At 43.5% G+C, this 25,758-nt stretch overlaps 1 protein-coding gene across 1 annotated transcript in view; it reads left to right on the plus strand.

The window, feature by feature from the left end:
* Positions 1 to 2,405: 2,405 nt before the first annotated feature.
* The window catches only part of LOC121859189, a 59,824-nt gene continuing 36,471 nt past the window's right edge, over positions 2,406 to 25,758 (plus strand). Inside the window, exons 1-3 of the mRNA XM_042355937.1 lie at positions 2,406 to 2,551; positions 4,825 to 4,997; positions 5,278 to 5,479. Of these exons, the coding sequence (XP_042211871.1) occupies positions 4,838 to 4,997; positions 5,278 to 5,479 (362 nt within the window). The 5' untranslated portion in view covers positions 2,406 to 2,551; positions 4,825 to 4,837. The remainder of the gene's footprint in view (positions 2,552 to 4,824; positions 4,998 to 5,277; positions 5,480 to 25,758) is intronic.

Consider the following 25,758-nt stretch of genomic DNA (forward strand, 5'->3'; position numbering starts at 1 on the left):
GCGGGCCCGGGGAGGACAGAGCGGGCCCGGGGAGGACAGAGCGGGCCCGGGGAGGACAGAGCGGGCCCGGGGAGGACAGAGCGGGCCCGGGGAGGACAGAGCGGGCCCGGGGAGGCTAGAGCGGGCACGGGATAGAGAAGTAACAACAAAATATACTTAGGGAATTTGGATGAATAATTACTTAAGAATATTATTGGAGAGAAAAAAAGACGATAGAAGAATCAAACGAAGTGACGTTTGGCTTCAAGTTTATTTTGATGAACCATCCTGAAGTGTTAAGAAATATATAAGAAAAACAAAAATATATAATGAAGTTAAAGTGACAAGAGAAGGGAGGACAAACCTTATATTATCTTCATATGTATCAGACCAATACAGTCAGACTAGGACCAGCTAACTCCTAACGAGGGGAAATAAGCAATATCTAGGCTAAACATTTTATATCTGTTGTCATAACCGAAAACCTAAACACCTGAGGCAGCTTCTATATATAGTGATGGTGAGGAACACAAACTTGAGTGAGTTAGTAGTGACGATGTTTGTAAACAAATAGATAAACTAAATCCTAATAAGTCGCCAGGTCCCGATGAGATATTTGCCACAGTATTAAAGGAATGTAAGGAAGAACTTAGTATGCAAACTTGTTTAATATGTCACTGAAAACGGGTGTAGTCCCTGACTCCCGGAGGATAGCGAATGTGATACCGATTTTCAAGAAAGGAGATAGATCATTATCTTCTAACTACCGTCCGATCAGTTCAAGATCAATTGTAGGTAAATTACTGGGAGCACTATTTACAATTTCAATTCGAAATCACCCCGATAATACATGTTGATTAGTGGCTCAGCATGGCCTTACCAGAGAGCTTTATGTCTCGACCAATGTGTTATCATTCTTTACAACTGTTTTCCAACTGTGGACGATGGACACGACTACAATATGATGTGGTTTACATCCACTTTAGCAAAACCTACAATAAAGTCCCCGATGGAAGACTAATGGAGCCTCGTGGTATTGGTGGGGAAATTCTAAATTGGATTAAGTAATATGGTTAACGGACAGGTAGTGAAGGGCGACATGATTGAAGTGTATAAATGGAAGTCTGGGTTAAATAATGGTGTTAAAACTTGGGTATACTTAAACTATCAAACCAGGAGCAAACACTTTGCGGTGGATTGAAATAAGACAAATGAAATAGGAATAAAATATTTAAACATTGGTTTGGAAATAGAGTTGTGGATGAGTGGAACAAGTTGCCAAACATCACATTAACTCGATATGGGTTGGGTGTAAACGGGGCTGCCTAGTATTGACCCAAAGACTCGGTGCAGTTTCCTTCATTTTAATGTTCTTATGTGTGGCTAATACCCGTGTAGACTGGACTTTATGACTTGGGCTGGCGGGTATTGCCCTGCGTCTGTTTATCAGTTTGTTTCTCATGTGACTGACCTGACGTAGCTCCACCAGATTCATTTACAGCTTCATCTAATCAACCTGTCGGAGGAGTGTGAAGAGGAGTGTCCTTGAACCCATTGTTATTGATAGAATAGAATGAGAGGTTATCTACCACCCTGCAGTACTCTCCTCGGACTTTCCTGGGCTGCTTATCCAAACTGCGTCTGTGTACTCGTATGTTTTTCCCCTCAATGTTATTACTTCCACGACAGCTAATTCAAAATGTTATTTTTATTGGAATAACTGAGGAATCTGTTTTTATTACTGGAATTAGGTTGTGGAAACAGGGTGAGGTGATAAGATATTACCATTATCTGATAGGCAGGCAGGTGTAACAACGACAGAAATTATGAAATGCTCCTGGAGATATTTATCATGTCTGGCCGATAACATCTCCGTCAATATCCGTCTCTTATCAGTGAAGGTGTTGGTGGTTTGTGAAGACAGGTGTTAGGTCACGTGAGGTGTTTCTTGTTTTGTAGATAAGACGTTGTGTGGACGGGATTATATGACGTGTTGTGGCTTTAGGGTTGCACAAGTGTGTATGCTTGTGTTGGCAGGTATTTTTGGTTGTACAAGTGTGCATGATTAAGTTAGGTTAGTGTTTCGGTAGCACAGGTGTTATTATTGTATAGGCAGGAGCACAGATGTTATGGTTGTGTGGGGAGGAATGTCTCTGTCTCGGCCTGTATCTCAGACTCTTCAGGGCGGCAGTGTTGCATGTAGGGATAGGCAGGTGTCTTAAGGGTCCAAGACTGTAACTTTATGACCAGATCCTCACCATATTCCAGAACTCTGTTGGTATTTAAGCGTATGTATGTATGTAATGTATGTATGGATGGATGGATGGTTGAGGTTTTATCCAATGGGTAATTATGGTGTAATAGGAGTGTGTAGTGTGACTGTGTGAAGGGGCTGTAATGAGCCTGTGTAATGGAAGCACTCGTAGTAACACGTGTTTTTGTTCTTGTTGCAGGATGGAGTGTGGTGGAGAGGCAGAGGTGGAGTGTCCCGCACCACTAGGAGAGAGAAGGCGTCCAGCTCTCCAGTCTTCAGAAGGGCCTCCCTCAGTCATTCAGAGTGGGATATCAGGAGGTAAGTCTCTCTCTCTCTCTCTCTCTCTCTCTCTCTCTCTCTCTAAAGCACACAGACACATAATCTTATCCACTCACCATAATGGTAATAGTTAGGTTGTAATATCACCAACACGTCACCATAAAGACAGTACTGTAACTGATCACCAGAATTTGTCACCATCAAGTAATTAACCCCGTCACCTTAATTACTCACCATCTAGTCACCAAATAACATAATCTAGGTGACATCACTTAAGGAATGGCTGCTTAAGAAATATGATGACTGATTAGATTAACCCGAATCAAAGTCTAACTTCAAACCTAACCACGAGGATTTGGGTACAGTCTGAATGGGCCCCATATCCTTATGTTTTAGTGTGGGGCCTAATTGGACTGGGACCCATTTAACTTACAACAGTGGACGTAAACTTTAACTAGCTATATAATTTTCACTAATATGTTTGAAATTACTCATTATTGCTACCGTGTAAATGTCCAGGAAATCACACAGCCGAGTCATAGGCCCGAATATGCTTTATGAATCGTCAATGTTTACTGTGTCCTGTAAGCTGAAACAAATTCTGTACGACTTATTTTTGCCAGAGCAGTACTACTTTATAATGCACCAAATGTGTCACTGGATAGACACTGAGAAATTTGACGTATTTAAAACTCATTCATACCATCACAAGTTCGTTATTGAGAATAGAGAAATGTGACTAACGCCTTGAGTATTCCCTTAACTTATATCAACTTCGTTTTCTCTAATATTGGTTTACTGTACAAGACTTGGTGTTCATAGAAAACGATAAATCTGTGGTTTAAGAGTAACAACAATAAAAAGATACAATAGTAGTAGTAGTAGTAGTTTGTTGTTGTTTTTGGAGAATGGCCCACCCGATCCACAACGGGGCCTAGGGGAGAAAAAATAAGAGTAAAAGGAAATTAAAAATAGAAAAGAAAAAGATTATATTAATCTACACCACGAAGATGCCGGAATACCAGCTCTTTGAAGTGAGACATAGTATGAAAACACAGAAGAAAGCAAAGCATTATATATATATATATATATATATATATATATATATATATATATATATATATATATATATATATATATATATATATATATATATGTGTGTGTGTGTGTGTAAATCACTGTAGATGCGCGTGATCTAGGTATATGCTGATAACCACAAGGAAAGAAGAAAACACGAAGTTCCCAAGCGCTCATTTATCTTCATTCATTTCTGTAGCTGTTGTACTTGATAAATGAACTGGGACTCTGAAACTAAACTAGCAGGAACATACGGTATCCTAAACACAGATGCGCAGATAAGATAGCGTCTATCCATATCCTGTATTTCAGTATTACTAATAATATTGTACTCCAGTCACATTAACATTTACATTTTGATTATTAAACTGTAATAATTCAGTTTAAAACGCAATTATACAGAAATGGAAGAAATTAAACAAATCAAGAGTGATAAATGATATATACATACATATGTTGTGTTGCCAAATAAAGAGAAACCATTGAGACCCTGCAATTGTGTGTAAATGAGGCAGAAAGTCAGATCAGCAACCTGGGACTTGGTCACAAATTTTGTGATGCCATGTGGCAACAGGGTCTGCCATTAGACAACACATTATGCTTCCAATATCTTCCCTGGCGGTAGTATATACAGTACACGGATGAAGGAGGATATGAGATGAAAAATTGTGAAGGCTATGTAGCTTATGGATATATTAACGTGACTCAGAACAGGAATTTCGTGGCTTAATTGAAGGTAAAGTATTTTGAGGTAGAGGGTGAGAGGTACAGGCAGGGTTGCCGGGAGGGCCGCTGAAGCCACGATAGATCCCGGGGCCTGCGCCTCTAGGGGGCCCGGGGAAAGGGGAATATAAATATTAAATATATCTGTAAAGGGGGGCCCCTGGCTAGCTCTCTGCGACCCTGGGTACAGGTGTAGTGTGTGGGTGTCGTGGTAATTTGGTTGCAGGTCAAATATGCCGTAAACTTAATGGTATGGTATGGTTAGGTTAGGTTAGGTCAGGTAAGGTCAGAGTAAAGTTAAGAGTAGCATTAGGTTAGGTTAGAATTGGTAGGTTGGTTTATGCTAGGTTAGTTTAGGCTGTTTAGGTTGGGTTAGGGTAAGTTTGGACTGGGGTTAGTTTGACTCTGGATAGTACTATTTATAATGAGAACCTGTATCAGTTGCTATGACCTTGTGGTAGGTGGGTAATGCATTTGTTCTAAAGTTGTGTTTGTGTTTCTGGTGTTTCCAGACCGTGGTCACATATGTATAGCGAGCGAGAGGCCGCCAAGCTCAGCCAATCAGTATGCAGATTGGCGATGACGTCAGGAGAGGATGGCGGGATGGCGGTGGAGGTGGTGCAGGAGGGGGAGGAGGGCCCCAGGTCTCTCCCCTATATGCCGTCCACCATGCAGGCCTCTTCAGGTACGTAAAATATGTAAATATGTAAAAATATAGTTGACAATATTATTAATTATAAAAACATACTGTGGTGATCAGCTGTAACTTTATGATGATTTGGAATATGTTCAATTTAATTTTCATTAATTGTGTTTCTCATTCTGAACTTAGGTATTTATTACTTAGGTATTATTAAATGTTTTAATGTCTTATTAGAAAGAATTATGATGTTCCAGAAACTAAGATCAAGTTTACAATGTTTCACCGTTTGACTAATTGATACGTGGTCTATTATATGTTACAGAAGGCATGTTCCAAAAATTCAAGAAATCTCTCTCGCTGCGTCTGGCCAAAAAGGGCAGCAGGAGTGAGTCACCGGTGGCGGGCTCTCAGTCGGCGCCCGTGGGTCACTCCTCAATAGAGTCCAGCCAAATAGAGTCATCACAAACTCTACCAAGAAGGCGAGGCTCTATAAGTCGAGACGATGATAACAAATCCAGCTTCTTGTAAGTGTTCTTATGTATTTTATTCTTTATTATAAGGAAAGGTTTAATTTTTCTTGAAGATCGATGCCCCAACGGCTTCAACACCAGCATCGACTGTCCTCTATAATTATGTTCTCCTCCAAGTTAGTTAGGTCTTATAATTGTCAGGTCCGTAATCTTCTCTATTCACACTTATCATGAGTGTATGTCCACGGCAGGTCTCCCTCACGTCTATACAACACGGATTAACACACTACATCACTCTCGCGTATTAGTGATCCCGTATGTGTGTGTGTCTGCGAAGGTCCCTGCAGTGTACACCGTCACCAGCTCCACATGCAGGACAAGAGGTCCCACCTGGACACTGCCAAGGATAACTTGTGTCGTGACCATATTAACACACGAAGTGGACCTCAGCCAAGGACGACCACCCCCTATGGATGCACCGTGTACAAGGACGACCTCCATCTCACATACCTCATCTGACGAGTTCTCAAGAAGGCGTTTAACAATTTCAAGTATAAGCATAAATCTTCGGGTTAATCGTCTTCCTAACTTAATTTTTTCTCACTTGAAGAACATGTTAGTAGTTAGTATGATGATGATGGCAAGTCGCCCAGCTCTGAGGATGCGTCTTTATCAGGCGTCTTGGTATATCACTCCCGGTATCTCGTGTCGGGGGTCGAGTAACCTCCTGTAAACGGCGTGTTTTTGCGGCGAGGTGCACCGTATGGCGTGTTGGGGGGATATAATGGTGCCTGGTGGATATTAAATGGTGCTCAGGCCTCGTCGAGAAAGAAACTGTAGGTGTGGTTCCATGTAAGTTTATTAATAGATGAACATTATGTTAAAAGGTACGTATGTTGTTAAAAGCTATACGTGCTGTTAAAAGCTGTGTCATTTCCAAAGCTGTGTTTTATCTTCAAACCTGTTTTTAAAAATTATGCGTTACTTTAAAAGCTGTTTTGTTCTCTTAAAAGATAGACATTATCTTAACACCTACACGTTATCTTGAAAACTGTACGATATTTTAAAAACAAAACTATACAGTCTTTTAAAAGCTAAACATTTTCCTTGATACCTGTACGTCGTTAATTTTGATCCTGAACCCGAAATTGGGCAAGAGTGTGATGGCTCAGTAACATCAGACAAGAACAAGACAACTTAACCTGTTCAACACTTAACGATGGATAGCTTGTGTCTTTCATAAACACTAAGACTCCGCCCTTGAGTATATACAGTATGTGAGAGCCTCGAGGACTCCACCCAGGTTAATATGACTCACCTCACGTGTATTGGAAACCAGGGTGGCCAAATACAGGTGATGGAGGCAGGTGATCAATGTTTTCTTTTTATCCTCTCGCTGGTTGCTTGCATCACTCGTTTTTTTTGTGTGTGTTTTTTAATGTTTGAAGCAAGTTTGTTGTGGGTGTGATAGTCGCCACTCAGGTCGTACAGGAGGAGTTTAGCAATTAATTAGACTATTTTTTTTTTTTACCTGTGTGTATCTGTTTGGGTGATAATTAATGATGGTGAGGGCTCCTGTGCGTGGTGACTGAGGTGGTGTGGTGGTAGGAACGTCGTAATTGTATATGTCTCGTTTTTGTTTTGTTATTTTTAGGATCCTCTTCATTATTTTTTTTCCAATTTTTCACTAAATTTTACTATTATATGTAAATTATGTCATAGAGTAAGACAGTAATGTTATAGTTAATTACCTTTTGTATTCCAGTGTTATTGTTAGAGCATCCGGTATAAAGTTCGTCTCTGTTTACCGTGTGTTGGGTTGGGTAACTTTATGTATACAGTATATTACACACTACGCCATCTGGTGGGCTGGGCTGGGGACTAATGAAAGATGTCAGAGCTGGGGTACAGGATATGGGGTACGGGTTATGGGGTACGGGACATAGGGTACGGGACATAGGGTACGAGAAATGGGTACGGGACATGGGGTACGGGACATGGGGTGCGGAACTTAGGGTGCATTCAGAATAAACAAACAAAATAAATAAATAATATAAATACCATTCATCATCAACACCATCAATCAGTCATCACCATCAATCACAATACCTGACGCTACACACTTTTATCTCCTCCCTCACTATATTCTCTTACTCAGAATATACTCATATGTATACCGAAGCACCAGTCCGCCCGCTGTCTCTTGTGTTATACCTACGCCCGAGTCACCCACCGCCCATACGCTCAAGTCTTCCTTAAGTGTTGTGTCCAGGAACCAGCCATTACGTTGATGAACTGAAGTGATACGTAAATTTTTGTTTCGTAGTTGATATTTGATAGTCAAGTCTTTAATGCACCTACTCTCTCTCTCTCTCTCTCTCTCTCTCGACTAGTTCTGTATTCTTAAGGTTCAGTGACACTCAAACACATATCTGTATTAGATGTAAGTCGCTCCTGCTGGACGAACACCTCACCTTCTGCAGTGTCGGCTTCATGATCATTATCGAACATCTCCTGATACGCGAACACCTCTGGGGTGCATCTCGGTGTCTGGTGGCAGTGTGTGATATGGAAGGAGGTGATGAGAGGCGTCAGGGAAGGTGGCCAGGGTGCGTGCCTCCTCGTAATGAGTTGCTTGTTTGCCTCCACACAATCACCGTCTACATCGCCCCCTTCAGGAACGAAGAACTCTTATCGTCTCTTATTAAAAACCAACAAAATACATTAAACCTGGAGAAATAAGAATTTAAATAGTTAGAACATTGAAAATAAAACCCTGTTGGGAAAGTGAAGAATATAGTGAGTTTTAAAGAGAATGAAAAGTGGAATATGTAAAATAGAAGAGGAGGGGAGAGAGGTGTCCCCGCCACCACCATCAACAGCAGCCAGCCAGCCACTACTCTGTACTGTATTGATTCTCTCACCCACACCTCTCTCCCCCAGATTATATTTCATGAATCAAACAACATCAACGAGTTTAACTTTATTGCTCTTATTACAAAGGTTAACTTAAGAGAATTAAATGGCCAAACAGATTTAATGAAAGATGTTGTAGGTATGTGTGAGTATGTACGCCAACGCCCGCGTAAAGCTGAGCGTATAGTGGTATAGCTGCATCTGGACGGCAGTATACGTGTTGGCATCCTAACACTAACCTAACCTAACCTAACCTAACCTAACCTAAGCTTCCAGATACCTATAAATACAATATTACTCTGGTGTCTTCAGGGGAGAGAGAGAGAGAGGCCCTTACAGGTGATGACGTCAGTGTGTCGAAAGTTCCTGTCATTGTTCCTAAGTTTAGAATTTGTGGTGCTGATTCATGACTTTACCCCCTCCCCCTCCCTTCCCCCTCCCCTCTCCCTCCCCCTCCCCCAACACAGCCAGTAAACGTGGTGTTATATAAGTTCTCGACTCTCCTGAGGTGTCTATCAATACTTCGGGTCACAGGGAGGTGTTGGGGGGAGGGGGGGGGGTGATTATGTCTTGTTTATGATAGTCTTTTGTTTTGGGTTGTATAGACATTACTTATAGATTCGTGTATTATATTTTATTGTTTATTGGATTCCTTCAGGCCGAGGGCTTCAGGACTGTATATTTCAGGTCTTCCTCCGTTTGTATAACACTAATCGATACTTCAACGAGAGGCTATACACAGTCCTGTATTAGTGCGTGACATCCTGACCTGCCCAGTACTTATCCAGTTGTTGTTTTTTTGTATAATTAATGTGCAGGTGAGTGTAAGAGGAAGACACGGCCTCTTAGCCACAATCTAACGACTCATTTTTGGCCCCACAGGTGGACTTAACTTCTCCCTTGTTCCCACTGATTGTGCGTGTGTGTGTGTGTGTGTGTGTGCGCGCGCGCGCTGGGGAGTATGTGTGTGGTGGGGTGTGGGCAGGTGTGTCTGTGTGTGTTTAAAAATGCTGTCAGTAGTAGTAGTAGGATGTGTGTGTGGGGGAATGTTTGTGTGTCAGAGTGGGCGTGGGTGGTAGAGTCAAGTGGGTGAGGTCGGGTGGTCGCCGAGTGCCTCACACGGGCCACTGTTGCCACGCCGAAAGTAAAAACAAAACAAAATTGCGTCCTCTTTTTGACTCCTGCCTGATGCACTCACCTCAGGGATGGTGAGTGAGAGACGCCGAGATACAAGATGAATGTAGCTTCCTGTACAGCGGTGAACATTTACTACTTTCGTCACTCAAGTTGAACGATGTATTGAAAACAAAATACTCGTGTAATAACTTGTTTAAAAGGAGGTTATAGGTCAAATGAAGCCCAACCTAACCTAACCTAACCTAACCTAACCTAATTTAACCTAATGTTTATGATTGTGACTAGATTCACTGATTCCTGGAGTATGTTTACACCTGTTGGACTTAACGTATTTCCAGCGTGTGTCAAGCGGCCCTGTATGATAACATGAAGGTAAATTGTGTAATTATAGTTCATGGCCAGGTATAGTGCGTCATCCTCCTATCTAACCTAACCCAACCCAACCTAACCTAAGTAATATTGGTATAAACAAATTAACATCGTGGTGAACATGTATAAGAGTTTTCAAGGCAGCTGTACCAACAACAGTATACACTAATCACCTTGTTAGTGCAGCGGTGTAAAGTAATATCGACCAGTGACAAGATAATGATGGTGTTTACTAGTATGAATTATACAGGGTGACCATAAATGATTACCTTAAAAACAGTATGCTCTCATGTTTTAATCAGGGTAATCATTTATGGACACCCTGTATATTGTTATGTGTATATAAGGGTCGTTAGAGGGCATTAGTTATTCTCGTATTACTGGAGGGTGACTGGTGTAGTGGAGATGACCCAGTGTGTTACAGGTGTCTTAAAGTGCAGGTGAGTGATGATGGCGGCTAACGACCCTTGACACCATCCCCGCCTCCCTCCACCACCTCCAGTCCCGCGCTCTATGCTTCCCCCCCACCACCATCCCCAGTTCTACGCCCTCCACCACCTCCATAGTCATGCATCTCTCCTCCACTACTATACCACTCGACCTACGCCTTCCTCCACCAACTCCAGTCCCTCACCACCACGACCTACCCACAGCATTCTCCGTCTGCCTCTTCCTGGGTGCTTGTATTAATGTTACTCCTTACATCTACAACAGAGGGCGAAGCCAACGTTATTTTATGTGTACAGTCCCAGAATTAGTGATACAGTGCACCCAAACTCACTATATGTATTCCATCACTCACTATATACATTACTGTAATCCTCACCATGCTAGCTGTAATTTCATCTTGTGGGAAGAATTGTAAACAGAACATCAGGGTCGTGTTTGATGCCTTCTGTATATTTCCTCTTGTTAATCTCCAGTTAAAGATCACGTGACATAACAATCAATAATTACTAAATGTTTCTTCTTCTTCTTCTCCCTTTTCTGCTCCCTTCTCTTTTGTATCCTCCTCTTCCTCCTTTCATTACTTTATTTTCATCATAGGGTAATTATTTTTTTGTATATTGCATTAATTTCACGACTAAGCCACAATACCGTAGCTGGTGTGTGGCGTACCTGGAAGCCTGGGAGTACCAATCAAATTTTCACGTGTCCTCACCTCCCCTCCCAATCCCCCCTCTCCCTTCTCCCCCTCTCCCCCTCTCCCTTCTCCCCCTCCCCCTCTCTTCCCCCACTCCCCTCCCCCTCCTCCCGAGCTTCATCACAACAGAAAATGGAAAAATTAAAATGAAAAACGATATATTTCTATACATGAACGTTGCTTAGTGAAGGACGTTCGCTAATGAGTCTCCCAGTTGGAATTTGTGCTGTTTTTGTGTATGATTGTATAACAGGTTGATGAAAGCTAATAGTAAAAACGGTCTATAAAACGAAATCAACCTAACGGGTATAGTCCGTTATATGGAGGTTTCATATCTAATGGACCTCGATATAATGGATTGTAATCTCCAATATAGTCTGTTATATGGAGGGTTAACATCTAACGAACCTCGATATAACGGACTACACACTCTCTCTCTCCGAATCGTTTAAAAGAATTGTGTCAGTTACAGCATGGATAAGTAACAAAATGCAGCAGACGTTGGCGGAAGTTTAATATACAGACTAATATTAAAAAGTTTGTATAAGGTTTGGTCGCTGTCATTAATTACCTTTGATTGTATGAAGAAAAATTGTCGTAATGAAATTCCTCAGGAGAATATTGTAAGGCTGGGAATGTGTGAGGGCCTGAGCCACCAACTCTGATGTGTTTGTCTTGAATTGTGGCAGGCGGGGGTAGATGTGGCAGGCGGGAGCAGGTGTGGCAGGTGGGGGTCGATGTGGCAGGTGTGGCAGACGGGGGCAGGTGTGGCAGGAGGTGTGTCTCATCTTTACTGTCTTTATTATGTTAACAAAATCTGCTTAAACTAACCTTGTCTAAATCGAAGCTAAATTCAACCAAATCTTACCTCACCTTACTGTACTCCAACTAACTACAGTATAATCTAACCTAAAAGTTGGTCCCATAGGCAGCGTGGCTACAACACTCGCTGAATACTAAAGCCTTTGGTGTCCAAGGAGGCGGTATGGCCGGCGGTGCCCTCCATCTTCACTCTCCCGCCCTTTAAAGTTAGGGACCCATTCACAGCTGGTGTGGTCTGGGGTGAGTCAGTGACCCTTGGTCTTAGTGCAGGAGGCGAGTACTATTCCATTTAACCTAACCTAACCTAGGCTACATGTAACCTAGCTTACACTGAAAGCATGAAAAAAAATGTTTTCCTTTGTCCGATTTTTATAAAGGTTGAACTTCCGTCAACAAAAACAGCAAATGGTATAATAAAAGACTTTCTGTAGCCTTCTCACGTATCTTTCTTCCTACTTGCTTCACTTCCTCTTTCTTCCTCTTTCTTTTTCTTCCTCTTTCCTTTTCTTCCTTCTTCCTCCCCAAGTCTTGTCTTTATGTTGTACCGCCTAGATTCACTTACCTTTGGTCTCCCATATATTTTCACTTCACGTTCAAACTTGACCTGTTTACCTATAAAATGTACAAAAAACCATTAAGAAAACAATCAGTTTTATACATTAGTTGAGAGATTTTAAGAATTACATTATTGTATTGATCACGGTTAGTCGAGTGTTTTTAATGTTGTCTCAGGGGAGGTTGTTAGCCTCAGCTGGTGTCTTACATAATCACTTTTGGCGCAGTGATGAAAACCTGCAAGGACTTTATGGTTGTCAGGCTCGAATGGTAAGTATGTGTTGAAGATAGATGGTGTGTGTGAGGGTGTGTAGTGGTGGTGCATAAGGTAACTCGCTCCAAAAAGTATCATCACGATTTTGTGTGAAATAATATGACACATTGGATGAAGGATTTTGACAACCCTACCGAGATAACAGGAGTCGCAGTGTTCATTTTGAAATTCATCGGGCCCCTCTATATATAGACAGTTTTTTGGAGTGTGTGTATACTTTACCTAACACGAGGAACGCACAACTCTGTGGTGCTCTAACACTCGAGCCTTCAGGAAGTTGACCAAGTAGGAGGAAGAAACCGCAGCAGCCAGTGTATAAAAAGTACTGTTGAAACACCTGGTGATGCCCATTAGAAAGGTCAGCATGTCACCGACGCTCTTATTACAGTCACACGGAAGCAAAGGTTTCACTTGATAATAACTAGTCTGAAGATACTTACTCGCTCACCGAAGTAGAGTGGTATTATCCCACAGAAGAGAGAGAATAGGTGGGGTGTAACAAGCAACAGGTAGGATGACCCACCAGTACAGGTGTTGTTACTCTTACCCCAGGTGACGGCAGTGTCTCAGGTGTGTGTGTGTACCACTCCTCCAGGTGATAGTGGTGACGGGCGCCAGGTGGTGTGTCAGGTACCTGCACTTAACGAAAAATGGCATAACTCTTTTATGAGATTCCATTGAATGAAACTGACAGGTGTTAAAAAGGATGAGAGGTTAATAATAAGTCGATGATTGATGATGCGTTAGTCAGGTGTTGTGGCAGGTTAGTGGCCGCCAGATGACACAGCCTAACTTCGACCAAGGAGCCAGAGTGTACACGAGTGTGGGTGTTGCCTACAGGCTGGTGGAACCTGGCCAGTCAACTGTCAAGGTAATATTATCATCAATGTTTTTAAAACATTACACAGTGTTTTGAGTTAACGCAAGCAACACTATCTGTGGTGAGACAAAACACACGCACACACATTATAGGTAAAAACTAGTATAAGTTTTTTATATAAATAAATTTTTCTTCCTCAGTAAGTGAGTGAGTGACAGGGCAAATTTTCTGTTAGTGACTGAGTCGTTAACCAGGTTTGTACAAAGGCACCGCCTCAGGTGAAAAATAATGTAGGTGTGTCGTTTTATGTGAGTGATAAAAAATGGTAGTCGTCGTAATAGAGATGTGTATCTACAACATAAGGGTCAAGTCGGTAACGTTTTCTGTAGGAGCTTAAAGTGGGGGTGCCAGCGTGGGAGGCCGCTCACAGCTCCTCGCGTCTCCCGGAGCTAAGGTGCAGCAGATACATGGAGTGGTGGCAGGCTCTTGTATGATGTTACTACCGTGATGAGGCAGCCGTCGTGTTGCCAGGGAGGTCCTTCACATAATGTTGGGGGAGAGAATGAATGTATCTTCTAGTGGAGACCTGGGGTGTGGTGGTGGTGGTGGTGGGGACTGAGTAAAGTGGTAGAGAGACCTGGGTTGTGGTAGAGAGACCTGGGTTGTGGTAGTAGAGACCCAAGGTATAGCTGTGTCACGTTCTTATACTGTTGTTTACCTCCAGCTGCTCCTACCATAACACACACTCTTACTCACTCGCTTTCTTTTTATTCTCTCCACAAGTTGTCTAATTACACAGTCGATGGTCGTAGTGTATTTGTACCAGGTTGTTTACATGACTAGGTGAGGTCAAATGCTCTCGTTGACCTGCTAGTGTTTATGTCGTGTTTGTCTGTGTGATGACTCGTGTTTCCTCACCACTCTGTAACCTTATCCTCTCAGTCTAGTTAGTTGGTGCGTCACGTATGAGAGATGTATCCGTCCTGACTGACACACACACACACACACACACACACACACACGCATACATTCTCCCAGGTAATTTCGTAGTCCTACAATGGTCTGATTTACACTGTTGTAACTACTACAGACACAGTACATATTAACAGTCCATATATACTCGGACTTCAATATACAAACAATACCTCACTAGTCAGGAATCAAACACTGTATCTTTGCATGTGAACAGGCGATCGCTACCACGGCACCACAAGGGGAACAAAAGAAATCCTAAACTTTGTTGCATTCCACACACAGCCTGTTCATTCGTCTTATTCTTAAGTAACGGGAGCCTCCACCTGGGATTGTCCGTGCCAACTATGTGGTCGTAGTAGCATTTTACCGACTCGTCCGCTTATCACTCAGTATCGCGCGCTCTCTCTCTCTCTCTCTCTCTCTCTCTCTCTCTCGTCTGACTGCAGCAGCGCGCCAATGCTTTATGATAATTATTTGGGGAGGAGATAGGTGTGTACACAGGTGTTGAGAGGAGAACCTTACAGACGGCTAGTTGTGAAGTGGTTGCTGGGGTGTGGGGGGGACGACCCCTGTGTTTATGTGTCTTTGGTCCAACACGTGTAAACGTTTAAGACGCCAAGGGTTGATACTGTTTGTTGACTAAATAAAAACCTGGATATAGCGCATAATATGACGTCATTGGCTCGGTCCAGTGTACAGCAGATACTCCAGTAAAAGTTATTTATTTTCCTGTCCAGATGAACGATAATGTGCAAGATGCAGAAAAAATATATTTTATTAATTACTTGTCAGTTTTGCTAACCATGAACGTGATGGTGGTAAATGATCATAATAATAATAATGATGATGATGATGATGATGATAAAGTTGAGTATGGTATCCATGTACTCAGACAGACGTTAATATCTGTAATAATGTAACTGAAGAATCTAGGTCATGAAGAGACACTTGAGAGTTTGTTTTTGTAAGTGGGTGAGCGGCACTGTAGGAGTGGGTGGGTGAGCGGCACTGTAGGAGTGGGTGGGTGAGCGGCACTGTAGGAGTGGGTGGGTGAGCGGCACTGTAGGAGTGGGTGGGTGTGAGCGGCACTGTAGGGAGTGGGTGGGTGGAGCGGCATGTAGGAGGGGTGGGTGAGCAGCATTGTAGGGTGGGTGGGTGAGCAGCACTGTGGGAGTGGGTGGGTGAGCAGCACTGTGGGAGTGGGTGGGTGAGCAGCACTGTGGTGGGTGGGTGAGCGGCACTGTGGGAGGGGTGTGTGGGTGGGCAGCACTGTGGAGTGGGTGGGTGAGCGGCACTGTGGGGAGTGGGTGGGTGAGCGGCACTGTAGAGTGGGTGGGTGAGCGGCACTGTGGGAGTGGGTGGTGAGGGCAGCACTGTGGGAGTGGGTGGGTGAGCAGCTTGCATAGGAGTGGGTGGGTGAGCAGCACTGTGGGAGTGGGTGGGGTGAGCAGCACTGTGGGAGTGGGTGGAGTGAGCACACTGTGGGGGTGGTGGGTGTGCGCACTGTGGGAGTGGGTGGGTGTGGCACTGTGGGGTGGGTGGGTGAGCAGCACTGTAGGAGTGGGTGTGTAGCAGTGGGAGTGGGGAGTGGGTGGGTGGGCAGGAGTGGGTGGGTGAGCGGCACTGTAGGAGTGGGTGGGTGAGCGGCACTGTAGGAGTGGGTGGGTGAGCGGCACTGTAGGAGTGGGTGGGTGTGAAGGCCCCTGGGCTGTGTGTACACCAGACCTCGTAAATACACTGTTCTATACACATGTACTTCGCTCCTTTACCTTACCTGTACTTGTCGTGTTGTTTATAAATATTTGGTAATTCTTTTGTGGCGTGGCATAAAACTACTTCACTCCGCTGCCTGTGTACTTTCTTGTAACTTAGTGATTATTGCACCTTAGCTGTAAATACTTGTAAAAATAACTACTGCTCCATGCCTCGTATTTTCCTGTAATATTGTGCCTCCTATACTATACATCTCACCTCAGCTGATATGTAGTATGTGAGTGTAAAACTGTATCTCTGTACCCGGTTTCAGCAGTGGCGCCAAATGAATACATGTCGACCCCCTCTACTCTAACCTCCTATCTCCTCCCCTCTACCTCCTCCCCATGGACCTTTCCCCACCCCTACCTCCTCCTCCCTCTCCCTCCCCCCCCCCCCCCCCCCACCCCTCCCCCTTCCCCCCTACCCCCTCCAAGCAAGCACCTCAGCGTACAGGAATCAATACAATCTCGACACTGGTTACCATCCCTCAACGCTCAAGTTAGGAATGTATTGCAGTAATATCATGATGACTTTTTCCTTTCTCGATCTACAAAGGTTCTTATTGTGTTTTTTTTTTTACGTTTTTTGTTAATTATTCCACCGGTTATATTCCGTATTTAACTGTTAACTGTATCTTTACTTACAGGTGTGAAACTAAAGTAATTTCTGGATGTTATTCTTTACTATATTAAGTGATGGTAATTCTTGCGTGTTTACTTATATAATTGTAGTAATTTTTTTATCATTCTTACTCTATTTACAAAACACAGTTACTGTAGTTTTGACTTAGATTATACAACTATAGTAATTCTAACGTTCCCACAGTGTACAACAAAAACCTAACATTATTACAGAAGGCAATAATGACTGGCTCTAAGACTACGGATAATGGTGGCGGTGAACGAGAGACTTCACCCGAGTGTAACAGCTGGTTCTTGAAAGACGTCTGGTTTTATCTGTTTTGGGCACTATTAGGTACAGAGAGAGAGAGAGAGAGAGAGAGAGAGGTAGGTGTGTGTTTGGAGCAGACGTGACTGTGTAATACGACGGGGCTCGCCTAGTAACACTGCTCATCACACACACACACACACACACATACCGTGGTGTGTGTGTGTGTGTGTGTGTGTTTGGGGTCCATCATGCTGGGTTCCTTCCTGGGTTATTTCTGTCACACTTCTTGAACTCTTGTTAGTCGTCTTCCGTCTCGTCACATGGCTGCTATCTCTCTCTCTCTCTGTTCATTTTCGAATTTTTCTCATCATATCACTTTTATCTTTGAAGTCACTAAGTCTCACCACCACTACCACCTGCCCTACCAACACTACCACCTACCCTACCACCACTACCACCTACCCTACCACCTGCCCTACCACCACTACCTCCACCCAATCCTACCACCAACCCCTACCACCTGCCCTACCACCACTACCACCTACCCTACCACCACACTACCACCTGCCCTACACCACCACCACCACCTCCCCACTCACCACCACACCCACCCACCACCACTCACCACCCACCCCTACCACCACCACCACCCACCCCACCACCACTACCACCCACCCCTACCACTACCACCCCACCAACCACCCCACTACCACTAACCTACCCACCCTACCACCACTACCACCCACCCTACCACCACTACCACCAACCATACCACCACTACCACCAACCATACCACCACCACCACACTACCACCCTACCACACCACCACTACACCTACCCTACCACCACTACCACCTACCCTACCACCACCACCACCCACCACCAACCCTACCACCACTACCACCAACCCTACCAATTAATCAATAATAACCCTACCACTACCCTACCACCACTACCACCCACCTTACCACCAACCCTACCACCACTACCACCAACCCTGCACTACCACCAACCCTACCACCACTACCACCAACCCTACCACCACCATTAATACCACTATTACCATCAGCAGCCACCCTTATTATTCTGTTATTCTTCATTTTTCCTCTCATTTTCCTCCCATTTTCCCTCATTTTCTCGCTTCCTCTCTCATTATCCTTTTATCCTCCTGAGTCACCCTGAGCTGTGCTTCTTCCCCAGACTCAACGCTATTATTTTTTTTTATCATTTAATTATTATAGTTAATGTTATTACTGTTATCATTTTTGTTGGCGTTTCATTATTGTTATTATTGTCATCATCATCATCATCATCATATTTAATTTGTATTTATTTTTGTTAAGATGATGATGAAAGTGTAACATAGCGTCCATGGTGACTGTATGAACAGCTCACACTAGTTCACACTTGTCAGTTATGTATGAGCGACGCAACACACGCCCGAGGTCATAGTTTATTAGTGTTAGACTGTAACATGTTTATGGTGTAAGCAAGCAAGAGGGCGGGGAACGTGAGGCGTTGTATGAGGTTGCCACATCTTAACACACACCCGGGGGAGCTGACATTGAGTTAAGGTAACAGTTTTGTTGATATCTCGGTCAGGGGGTGTGAGTGTTTGGAAAAATAGCTTGAATAATATGTTGTGTGTGTGTAGGGGTGGGTGGGGTGGTGAATGAATCGTAAATAATGTTGTGTACAGGAGTCTTGGGTGAGAATACGAGATGTGGTGTGATGTGTCCCTCTGATTAGTTTTAGTATGAGAGATGTTTCATAAGAGGTGGGCTGTCAGATAATGCAGTGAATATTAATTAAGAGGCAAAACATTGACAAAGAATCTAGTGGTAACTGGTTGATGATGGTGTGGGGGAATGTTTGTGTGTAGGGGAAGTGGTAATTGGCAGAAGTCAAGAATAGTGTCGTGGCAGGTGGAGGCAGAGGGGGAGTTTAGCTGTGTACAGGTGGCAGGTGTGGGAGGTGGGGGTAACGTCGGATGGCAGATAATGTATGTACTCAACACCCATGTACTCACCCAAATACCCTCCTCCCCTCCCCTCTCTCCCCTCCCCTTCCTCCCCTCCCTCTTTCTTGCCCTCCCATCCGCGGGAAGCTTGGCGCATCTTGTTACCATTTCCTCCACCAACACGGTTCTCATTTCCTCTCTCAACTTACACTTGTTAGTTTCCTTTCACAGCTTCCTTAACCCAGAGAGAGAGAGAGAGAGAGAGAGAGAGAGAAGAGAGAGAGAGAGAGGAGAGAGAGAGAGAGAAGAGAGAGAGAAGAGAGAGAGAGACCCCATCCTCAACACTGACTGATTGACTGGACCAATTGACTGACTAAAACACACACACACACACACACACACACACCCCCCCCACTGGACCACCCGAGACTGCGGTAAAGAATTAAAAAATAAATATGTATAAATTAAGCAACACTTTTTCATTTATTTTAAGTGAAAAAAAATTAGCGCCGTCGAAATTATCAGATACTTGTAGTTTGTGGAGAAAAAAAATATATCAGATGGAGTTTTTATATAGACGTAATTGAAAGCAAGATTTTTATATACTGTTTAAAAAAATACAGCTGGGGAATTTGAAGTACCTGTAACTTTAATTAAACATCAGGTATTTGTAATTTACGTAATACAGAATCACTTTACCTGAAATTAAGATACAGTATTTGTATAGTATTAGAAAATAATTGAATTGTGTTATGTAATTATCATGAACGAGATATTTATATATACTATTTAAAAATACAGTTGGGTATTGATACAGTGGAATACAGGACACCACGAGGATGACCATACTGTAATATTATCATAACTGTAAGGTGGGGGTAATATTTGTTTACTTAATACAAAAACAGTTACAAATCTTACCTACAAGGAACTCCCCAAGTACCAACTGTCTTTCACAGGTAATCGAGGGAGGGAGGGACTTTACCTCACTTTATCTCACCCCAGGGAGGGACTTTATTGTGGTCTTAGAAAACTGAAGGACAGACGAAACTCTATGATGAAAGTTATTATTGGCGGCATATACGAGGTGTTGGTGGTTTACTGGGTGTGGTTGACGGAGTGTTGGGGGTGTGGTTGATGGGGGTGCTGATGTGTTGATGGGGAGTGTTGGAGGTGTGGTTGAAGGAGGTGTGTAGTGGTGTGGTTGAGGGGAGGTGTGTTGATGGGTTGATGGAGTGTGTTGGTGGTTTGCTGGATGGAGGTGTGTTGGTGGTGTGGGTTGAGGGAGGTGTGTTGGTGGTGTGGTTGGGAGGTGTGTAAGTGGTTTGCTGATGGAGGTGTTGGGGTGTGTTGAAGGGATGTGTTGGTGGTGTGTTGTGGAGGTGTGTTAGGATGTGGTAGATGAGGTGTTGGAGGTGTGTTGGGGTGTATTAGGGTGTGGTTGTGGGAGGTGTGTTAGGGATGTGGTTGATGGGGGAGTGTTGGTGGTGTGGTTGAGGGACACTTTGTCTTACCTTGACACTGTGACACTTGGCCTTACCTTGACACCGTGGAACTTGGCCATACCTTGACACTGAAACTTGGCCTTACCTTGACACCGTGGAACTTGGCCATACCTTGACACTGAAACTTAGCCTTATCTTGACTCTGACACTTAGCCTTACCTTGACACTGTGGCACTTAGCCTTACCTTGACACTGTGACACTTGACTAGTCTTAACGTCAGATAGTGTGGCTTGGCTAGTCATACCATCAGACAGTGTGGCTTGGCTAGTCATATCGTCAGACAGTGTGGCTTGGCTAGTCTTACTGTCAGACAGTGTGGCTTGGTTAGTCTTACCGTCAGCCAGTGTGAAGGCACTTTATGACATTGGCTCGGTGCCCGCGTGTTGGTGCCAAAAGCTATGGGGGCCACACATGCGGTGCCGCCCTTCGCTAGGGTTATGGGGGACACACCTGCAGTCTGCTGCCCCTTCACGCACGTGTGGCACCGAGGGTCACGTTCCCTCCCTCCCACAGCAACATCAGATAAAAGTCGCTTTTTGTCCTGAGTGACGCACAGTAGCTAAGTGATGTTGCTGACGAGTCTCCGTGTTATTTATGACTTGCCTTTATAAGAGAGCCCCTTATTGCCTCTCACACACGACTTGCTGCCTCACACACGATTTGCTGCCATCTCACACGACTTACCGCCTCTGTTATGTAGGGTACCCGTCTTTTCAAGATTACGAGTGTCGCTGCATTTACAACAAAAGTGTGTAAAATTATTCACCGTTACAGTATATAATTATACTCGTATGAGGATGTTTGTTTAAGTTAGTCCATGGATTATTATTGTCAAGTGATCATCTCCCTGTGTCAGCTTACCGGTGCTAATGGTAGAATTTGTTGCCGTTTGTGGTGGCGTCTTGTCACCCTGCACAACATAAACCTTATAATGATACACGTACTATAATTATCTTAACTAATGGTGATAATCCAATAGAAATGCCATGATTAATTAGAAAGGTTATAGATGAAGTTGTAGTCGATTATAGCGTCTGTGAATTACATTATTACAATCATCGCTACAGTGTTATATTAAGAGATTCATGAGGGATTACTTGGCTGAGACCATCCCCTCATAGTCGGGATTTAATGGTTCTTAAGGAAGGATTTGTACTTGTTTTGGTGGGGATTTCAGGTCTTAGGGTATGAATGTTATCTTTGTCGTGTCATTTATGGTGTATACTGTATGGTGTTGTGTGTAGGTCATCTGTGGGGTGGGGGTGTGGGTAGGGTTGAGGGTGGGTATAGTGTGTGTGGGGGTAAGTGAGGGATGATATAGTGTGTGGGGGTAGGTAAGGGTGAGTATCGTGTGTGGGGGAAGGTGAGGGGGGTATAGTGTGGTGGGGCCGGTGAGTATGTGTGTGGGGGTAAGTGAGGGTGAGTATAGTCTGTGGGTGGGCGTGCGGGTGTAAGCACAATAAGCAGGTAAGGTCAAAATATACGGGGAGGGAGGGGGCTGGGGATGTGAACTGGAAGGTGACGAGTGTTTCAGTAGTCACTTTAATGACATTATTTAATGACTGGCTGTGGTGTGTGGGGGTGGTGGAGTGTGGTAGTATGTGTGGAGGGGAGAGGTGGTGGTAGTGGAGGGGAGTGGTAGTGGTCTCTGTGTGTGGGAGTGTGGTGATGGTGGTGGTGGTTTGTGGTGCAGTGTGGATTAATTTTTTGCCACGTACAACGGAGTTTATTGTGCACCCTATATTCAACCTGTGAGCGGGAGCACCAAGGGATTACAGAGTTGAGGTCACAAAGGGTATGTATAATAAACCCCAGTGGTCAGGATATTGAGGCATTGAGTACAACAGTGTCAGGCAATGAGTGAGAAGTGATACCACCCTCAGTGTCAAAACCTGACTTAATTACTCAGGATAGGCAAATTGTACTACAAGCTTTGCCAATAAATTTGTTAAACTAATTAAATTTGTTATTCACATTTGCGTGAGAAGTATTCAAGCACTTTGTGTGTTTGGTTCTGTACATGGGAACTGATATACTGTAGCTACTAAGTGCAAAAAAGGGGATACAATCTCAATGTCAGCTATCTTGCCATTAGAGATGAAGTGTTGTGCCATTTCACATAGTGTGCTCAGAGCCGGACCTGTCCCTAAAAGGTTCTATCTTAACACAGTTGAGGTCGTAGTGTTGGAGTATGTGGCCATATGTTTGGCCACACATTTTACATTTAGTTTTGTTCACATCTGCTTGAGGGATATACTGCCAGAGGTACTTATAGTGTATCCTAATCTAAGTATAGTGTCGTGTGGTGTTGGCAGTGCGAGGTGTGAGGTTGTGGTGGTGGTAGGGTGTGAGGTGTTGTGGTGGTAAAGTGAGGTGTGAGATTGTGGTGTAGGGCCAGATAAGAGTGACACTCGTTTTCTATCAAGACCCGCACGAGGGGGGACAATGATAATAATATGGTCCCTGATTCACTTCCCCCAGCCCAGGCTCAGAGGATAGTGTTGTTGTTTTTAATACCGTAGCTCATTGATCCTTACCTGAGATTGTGTATATCTATAAAGAAAAACCAGCTCTAGCTTTAAAGATTTGTTACGTCAATGTAAGAAACTCGTAGAACAAGTTTGAGAGACCTTTATTGGAGAGTTTGTTGTGCTATATTTTATCTCCAGACCAAAAGGAGTTTGTGGTGGTTCGTCTTTTTGTGTCTGTCGTCTGTATACTTTCTCTCTTTTCTCTCAGCTGATCCTCCATGATCTATCCAGTATTCTCGTATATGTTACTTACCTGGTAATCCCCTCATGATCTATTAGTCATAACAGTTTTATTTGTTATATACATTGTGGCAGCCGTGATAACTATCTTAATATATTGTTATCGTTTATCTTATAACATTGTTCTTGTTGCCTAAAGTTACAGGAAAGATCTATGTAGCGTAAATTTAAAGTTCAGTGGCCCGGGATATATACAGTGTTGCAGTAAGTCGTTTATCACAGCTAATAATAAAATTTATTGGTGTGAGCAGGTGATGTCATCTCTTTTGGTGAGCCTGTATGGAGGAGACTGGATGGGTAATGTGTTCTTGGTATGTGGAGAGGTGTGGGTCTAGGTGTGGTACTTCTAGTTGTGGTGCATGTACGTTATTGGGGGTAGTAAACACACACTTACTGAGGCCATTAATAGAGGATGAATTCTGCTATGTTCAGCGACACGGAGCTTCAAGTAAGTCTCCCCTCCCCCTTCACACGTTAACCTCCTGGGGAGATGTTAACAATAAACGACCGTAGATTGAATTTGTTAATTATCGAACCTGTTCAAGTAGACATGATAGTATTATCAACACAGCGAGTACAGTTAATAAACAGTGACCTATACTTTATTAGGTCTGGTGGTCACCTTTATAAAGCCTGACTGGAGCAAAACGTTATTTACGAGAGACATTAGCGTGAAAGCTGGAGAGTGAGAGACTCATTCCAGGAGCCATTAGTGTCTTAGCTCGTGCTTTAAGACGTGTCTGCTGCTTCTCCTGATCTTGGGTAATTTGAAGCTCATTATCACCAATTATACGGTGAGTTCAAATTATTTAGTAATGAAGACAGCTGAGGAGGCTACTGCTCCAAGCCTTGTGGGGAAACTAACTTATCGCCGGGCTACACTCGGATGTGACAGCCGAGAGGCTATAACACTCGCTTCCCGAGCCTACAATCTCTGGTTTGAGTCCCATAGCCGGCATCTGAGTAGTCCCCATCAGTCGACACAGCTGCAGAATGGGGAAGGTGGTAGAGTTAGAGCCTGCCATGTTGCCTCCTTGTGTACCGAGGGCCTAGTCTTACACCGGCGCCTATACTACCGATCACTCAGCCGCCACGTTGGAGTAGGCTTCTGAGTACTGTACTGTACGTCGTGATGTGAAACTACTGAATCTTGTTATCGTTTTCTTTCATGTTTTCTCTCCTTCTCCCCATGTCTCCTTATTCGCGTTTACTTAGTCTTTGTGGTGGTCACCTGTCTGTGTTGATTGATTGATTGATTGCAAGAAATAATGATGCAGGTGTTGTTGTTGTGACTTAATATGACTGTTTGTGGAAAAATGTACCTTAACTTGATTACTAAGCCATCCAGGTAGAGGAGGAGTGACACACACACACACACACACACGGGTGAGGCGGCATCAACTACTTTGCTTGACCTTTCACTCTCACTGGTTACTTGGATAGTCTGTTAGTGTCTAGTCACTAGTGGGTCTCTCTCTCTCTCTCTCTCTCTCTCTCTCTCTCTCTCTCTCTCTCTCTCTCTCTCTCTCTCTCTCTCTGTGTGTGTGGCTACGTGTGATTAACTAAAATTAAAAAAAAAAAAATCTACTACTTCCAAATTATACATGGATACGTTATTATTATATTAACTCCTTTAATGAGAAGAAAAACTGAATTTCACCCCAAGCAGCAGCCAGCCACGGAGGAAGTGCGGTAATTACTGTGTCCTGCGTCTGGCACTTGGCACTTCTTACTGGCCCTCCACGTCACCGTGCCACAGATGGATTAGCTCCCAGGACGAATTAAATAACTTTCTCAGTGACACCTAACCTAACCAACCAGATTTAACGCAGCGGTCTTATAGTTATTAGTTGAATTTGTACAGTTTGTGATCCTCCTTTGGGTTGGTTTATTAACTTATGGAGGATGTAATTCAGAGATGAAGTGAGCAGGTTAGGTTAGGTTAGGTTTGGTTTTTAGGTTTGGTTAGGTTAGGTTTTTAGGTTTGGTTAGGTTAGGTTTTTAGGTTTGGTTAGGTTAGGTTAGGTTATAAGAGGTAGGTTAGGTTATGTTGGGTTAGGTTATATGACATGAGGTTACGTGAAGTTTGGGGTCGAGGTTTCTTTCTTGTATCCAAACACATTTACCTAAAAGAGAAGCGTAATGTAACTAAGTAAATAATGGTGTAGGTTAGATTAGATTTGGTTTGGTAATGTAATCTTGGCTCGTGAGAGTGAGGGTTACCTTTGTCGGGTCTCATTTTTTTTATCACATGATGAATTACCGTATTTTAAGACACAATAACGCATCCACTGTTCATCCTGGGAAAAAAAAGACAAATCCTAAATTTTGTTTCCTAGAATGAAAATGCATCGTTCGTTTTTTTTTTCATTCCAAGAAGTTAAAAATATCACCACTCACAGCAGGAAAATTTCACGCTTGGTGTTGTGTCGTGGCGA

The sequence above is a fragment of the Homarus americanus genome, unplaced genomic scaffold (genome assembly GCF_018991925.1).
Source record: "Homarus americanus isolate GMGI-L3 unplaced genomic scaffold, GMGI_Hamer_2.0 scaffold50924, whole genome shotgun sequence".
Lineage (NCBI taxonomy): Eukaryota > Metazoa > Arthropoda > Malacostraca > Decapoda > Nephropidae > Homarus > Homarus americanus.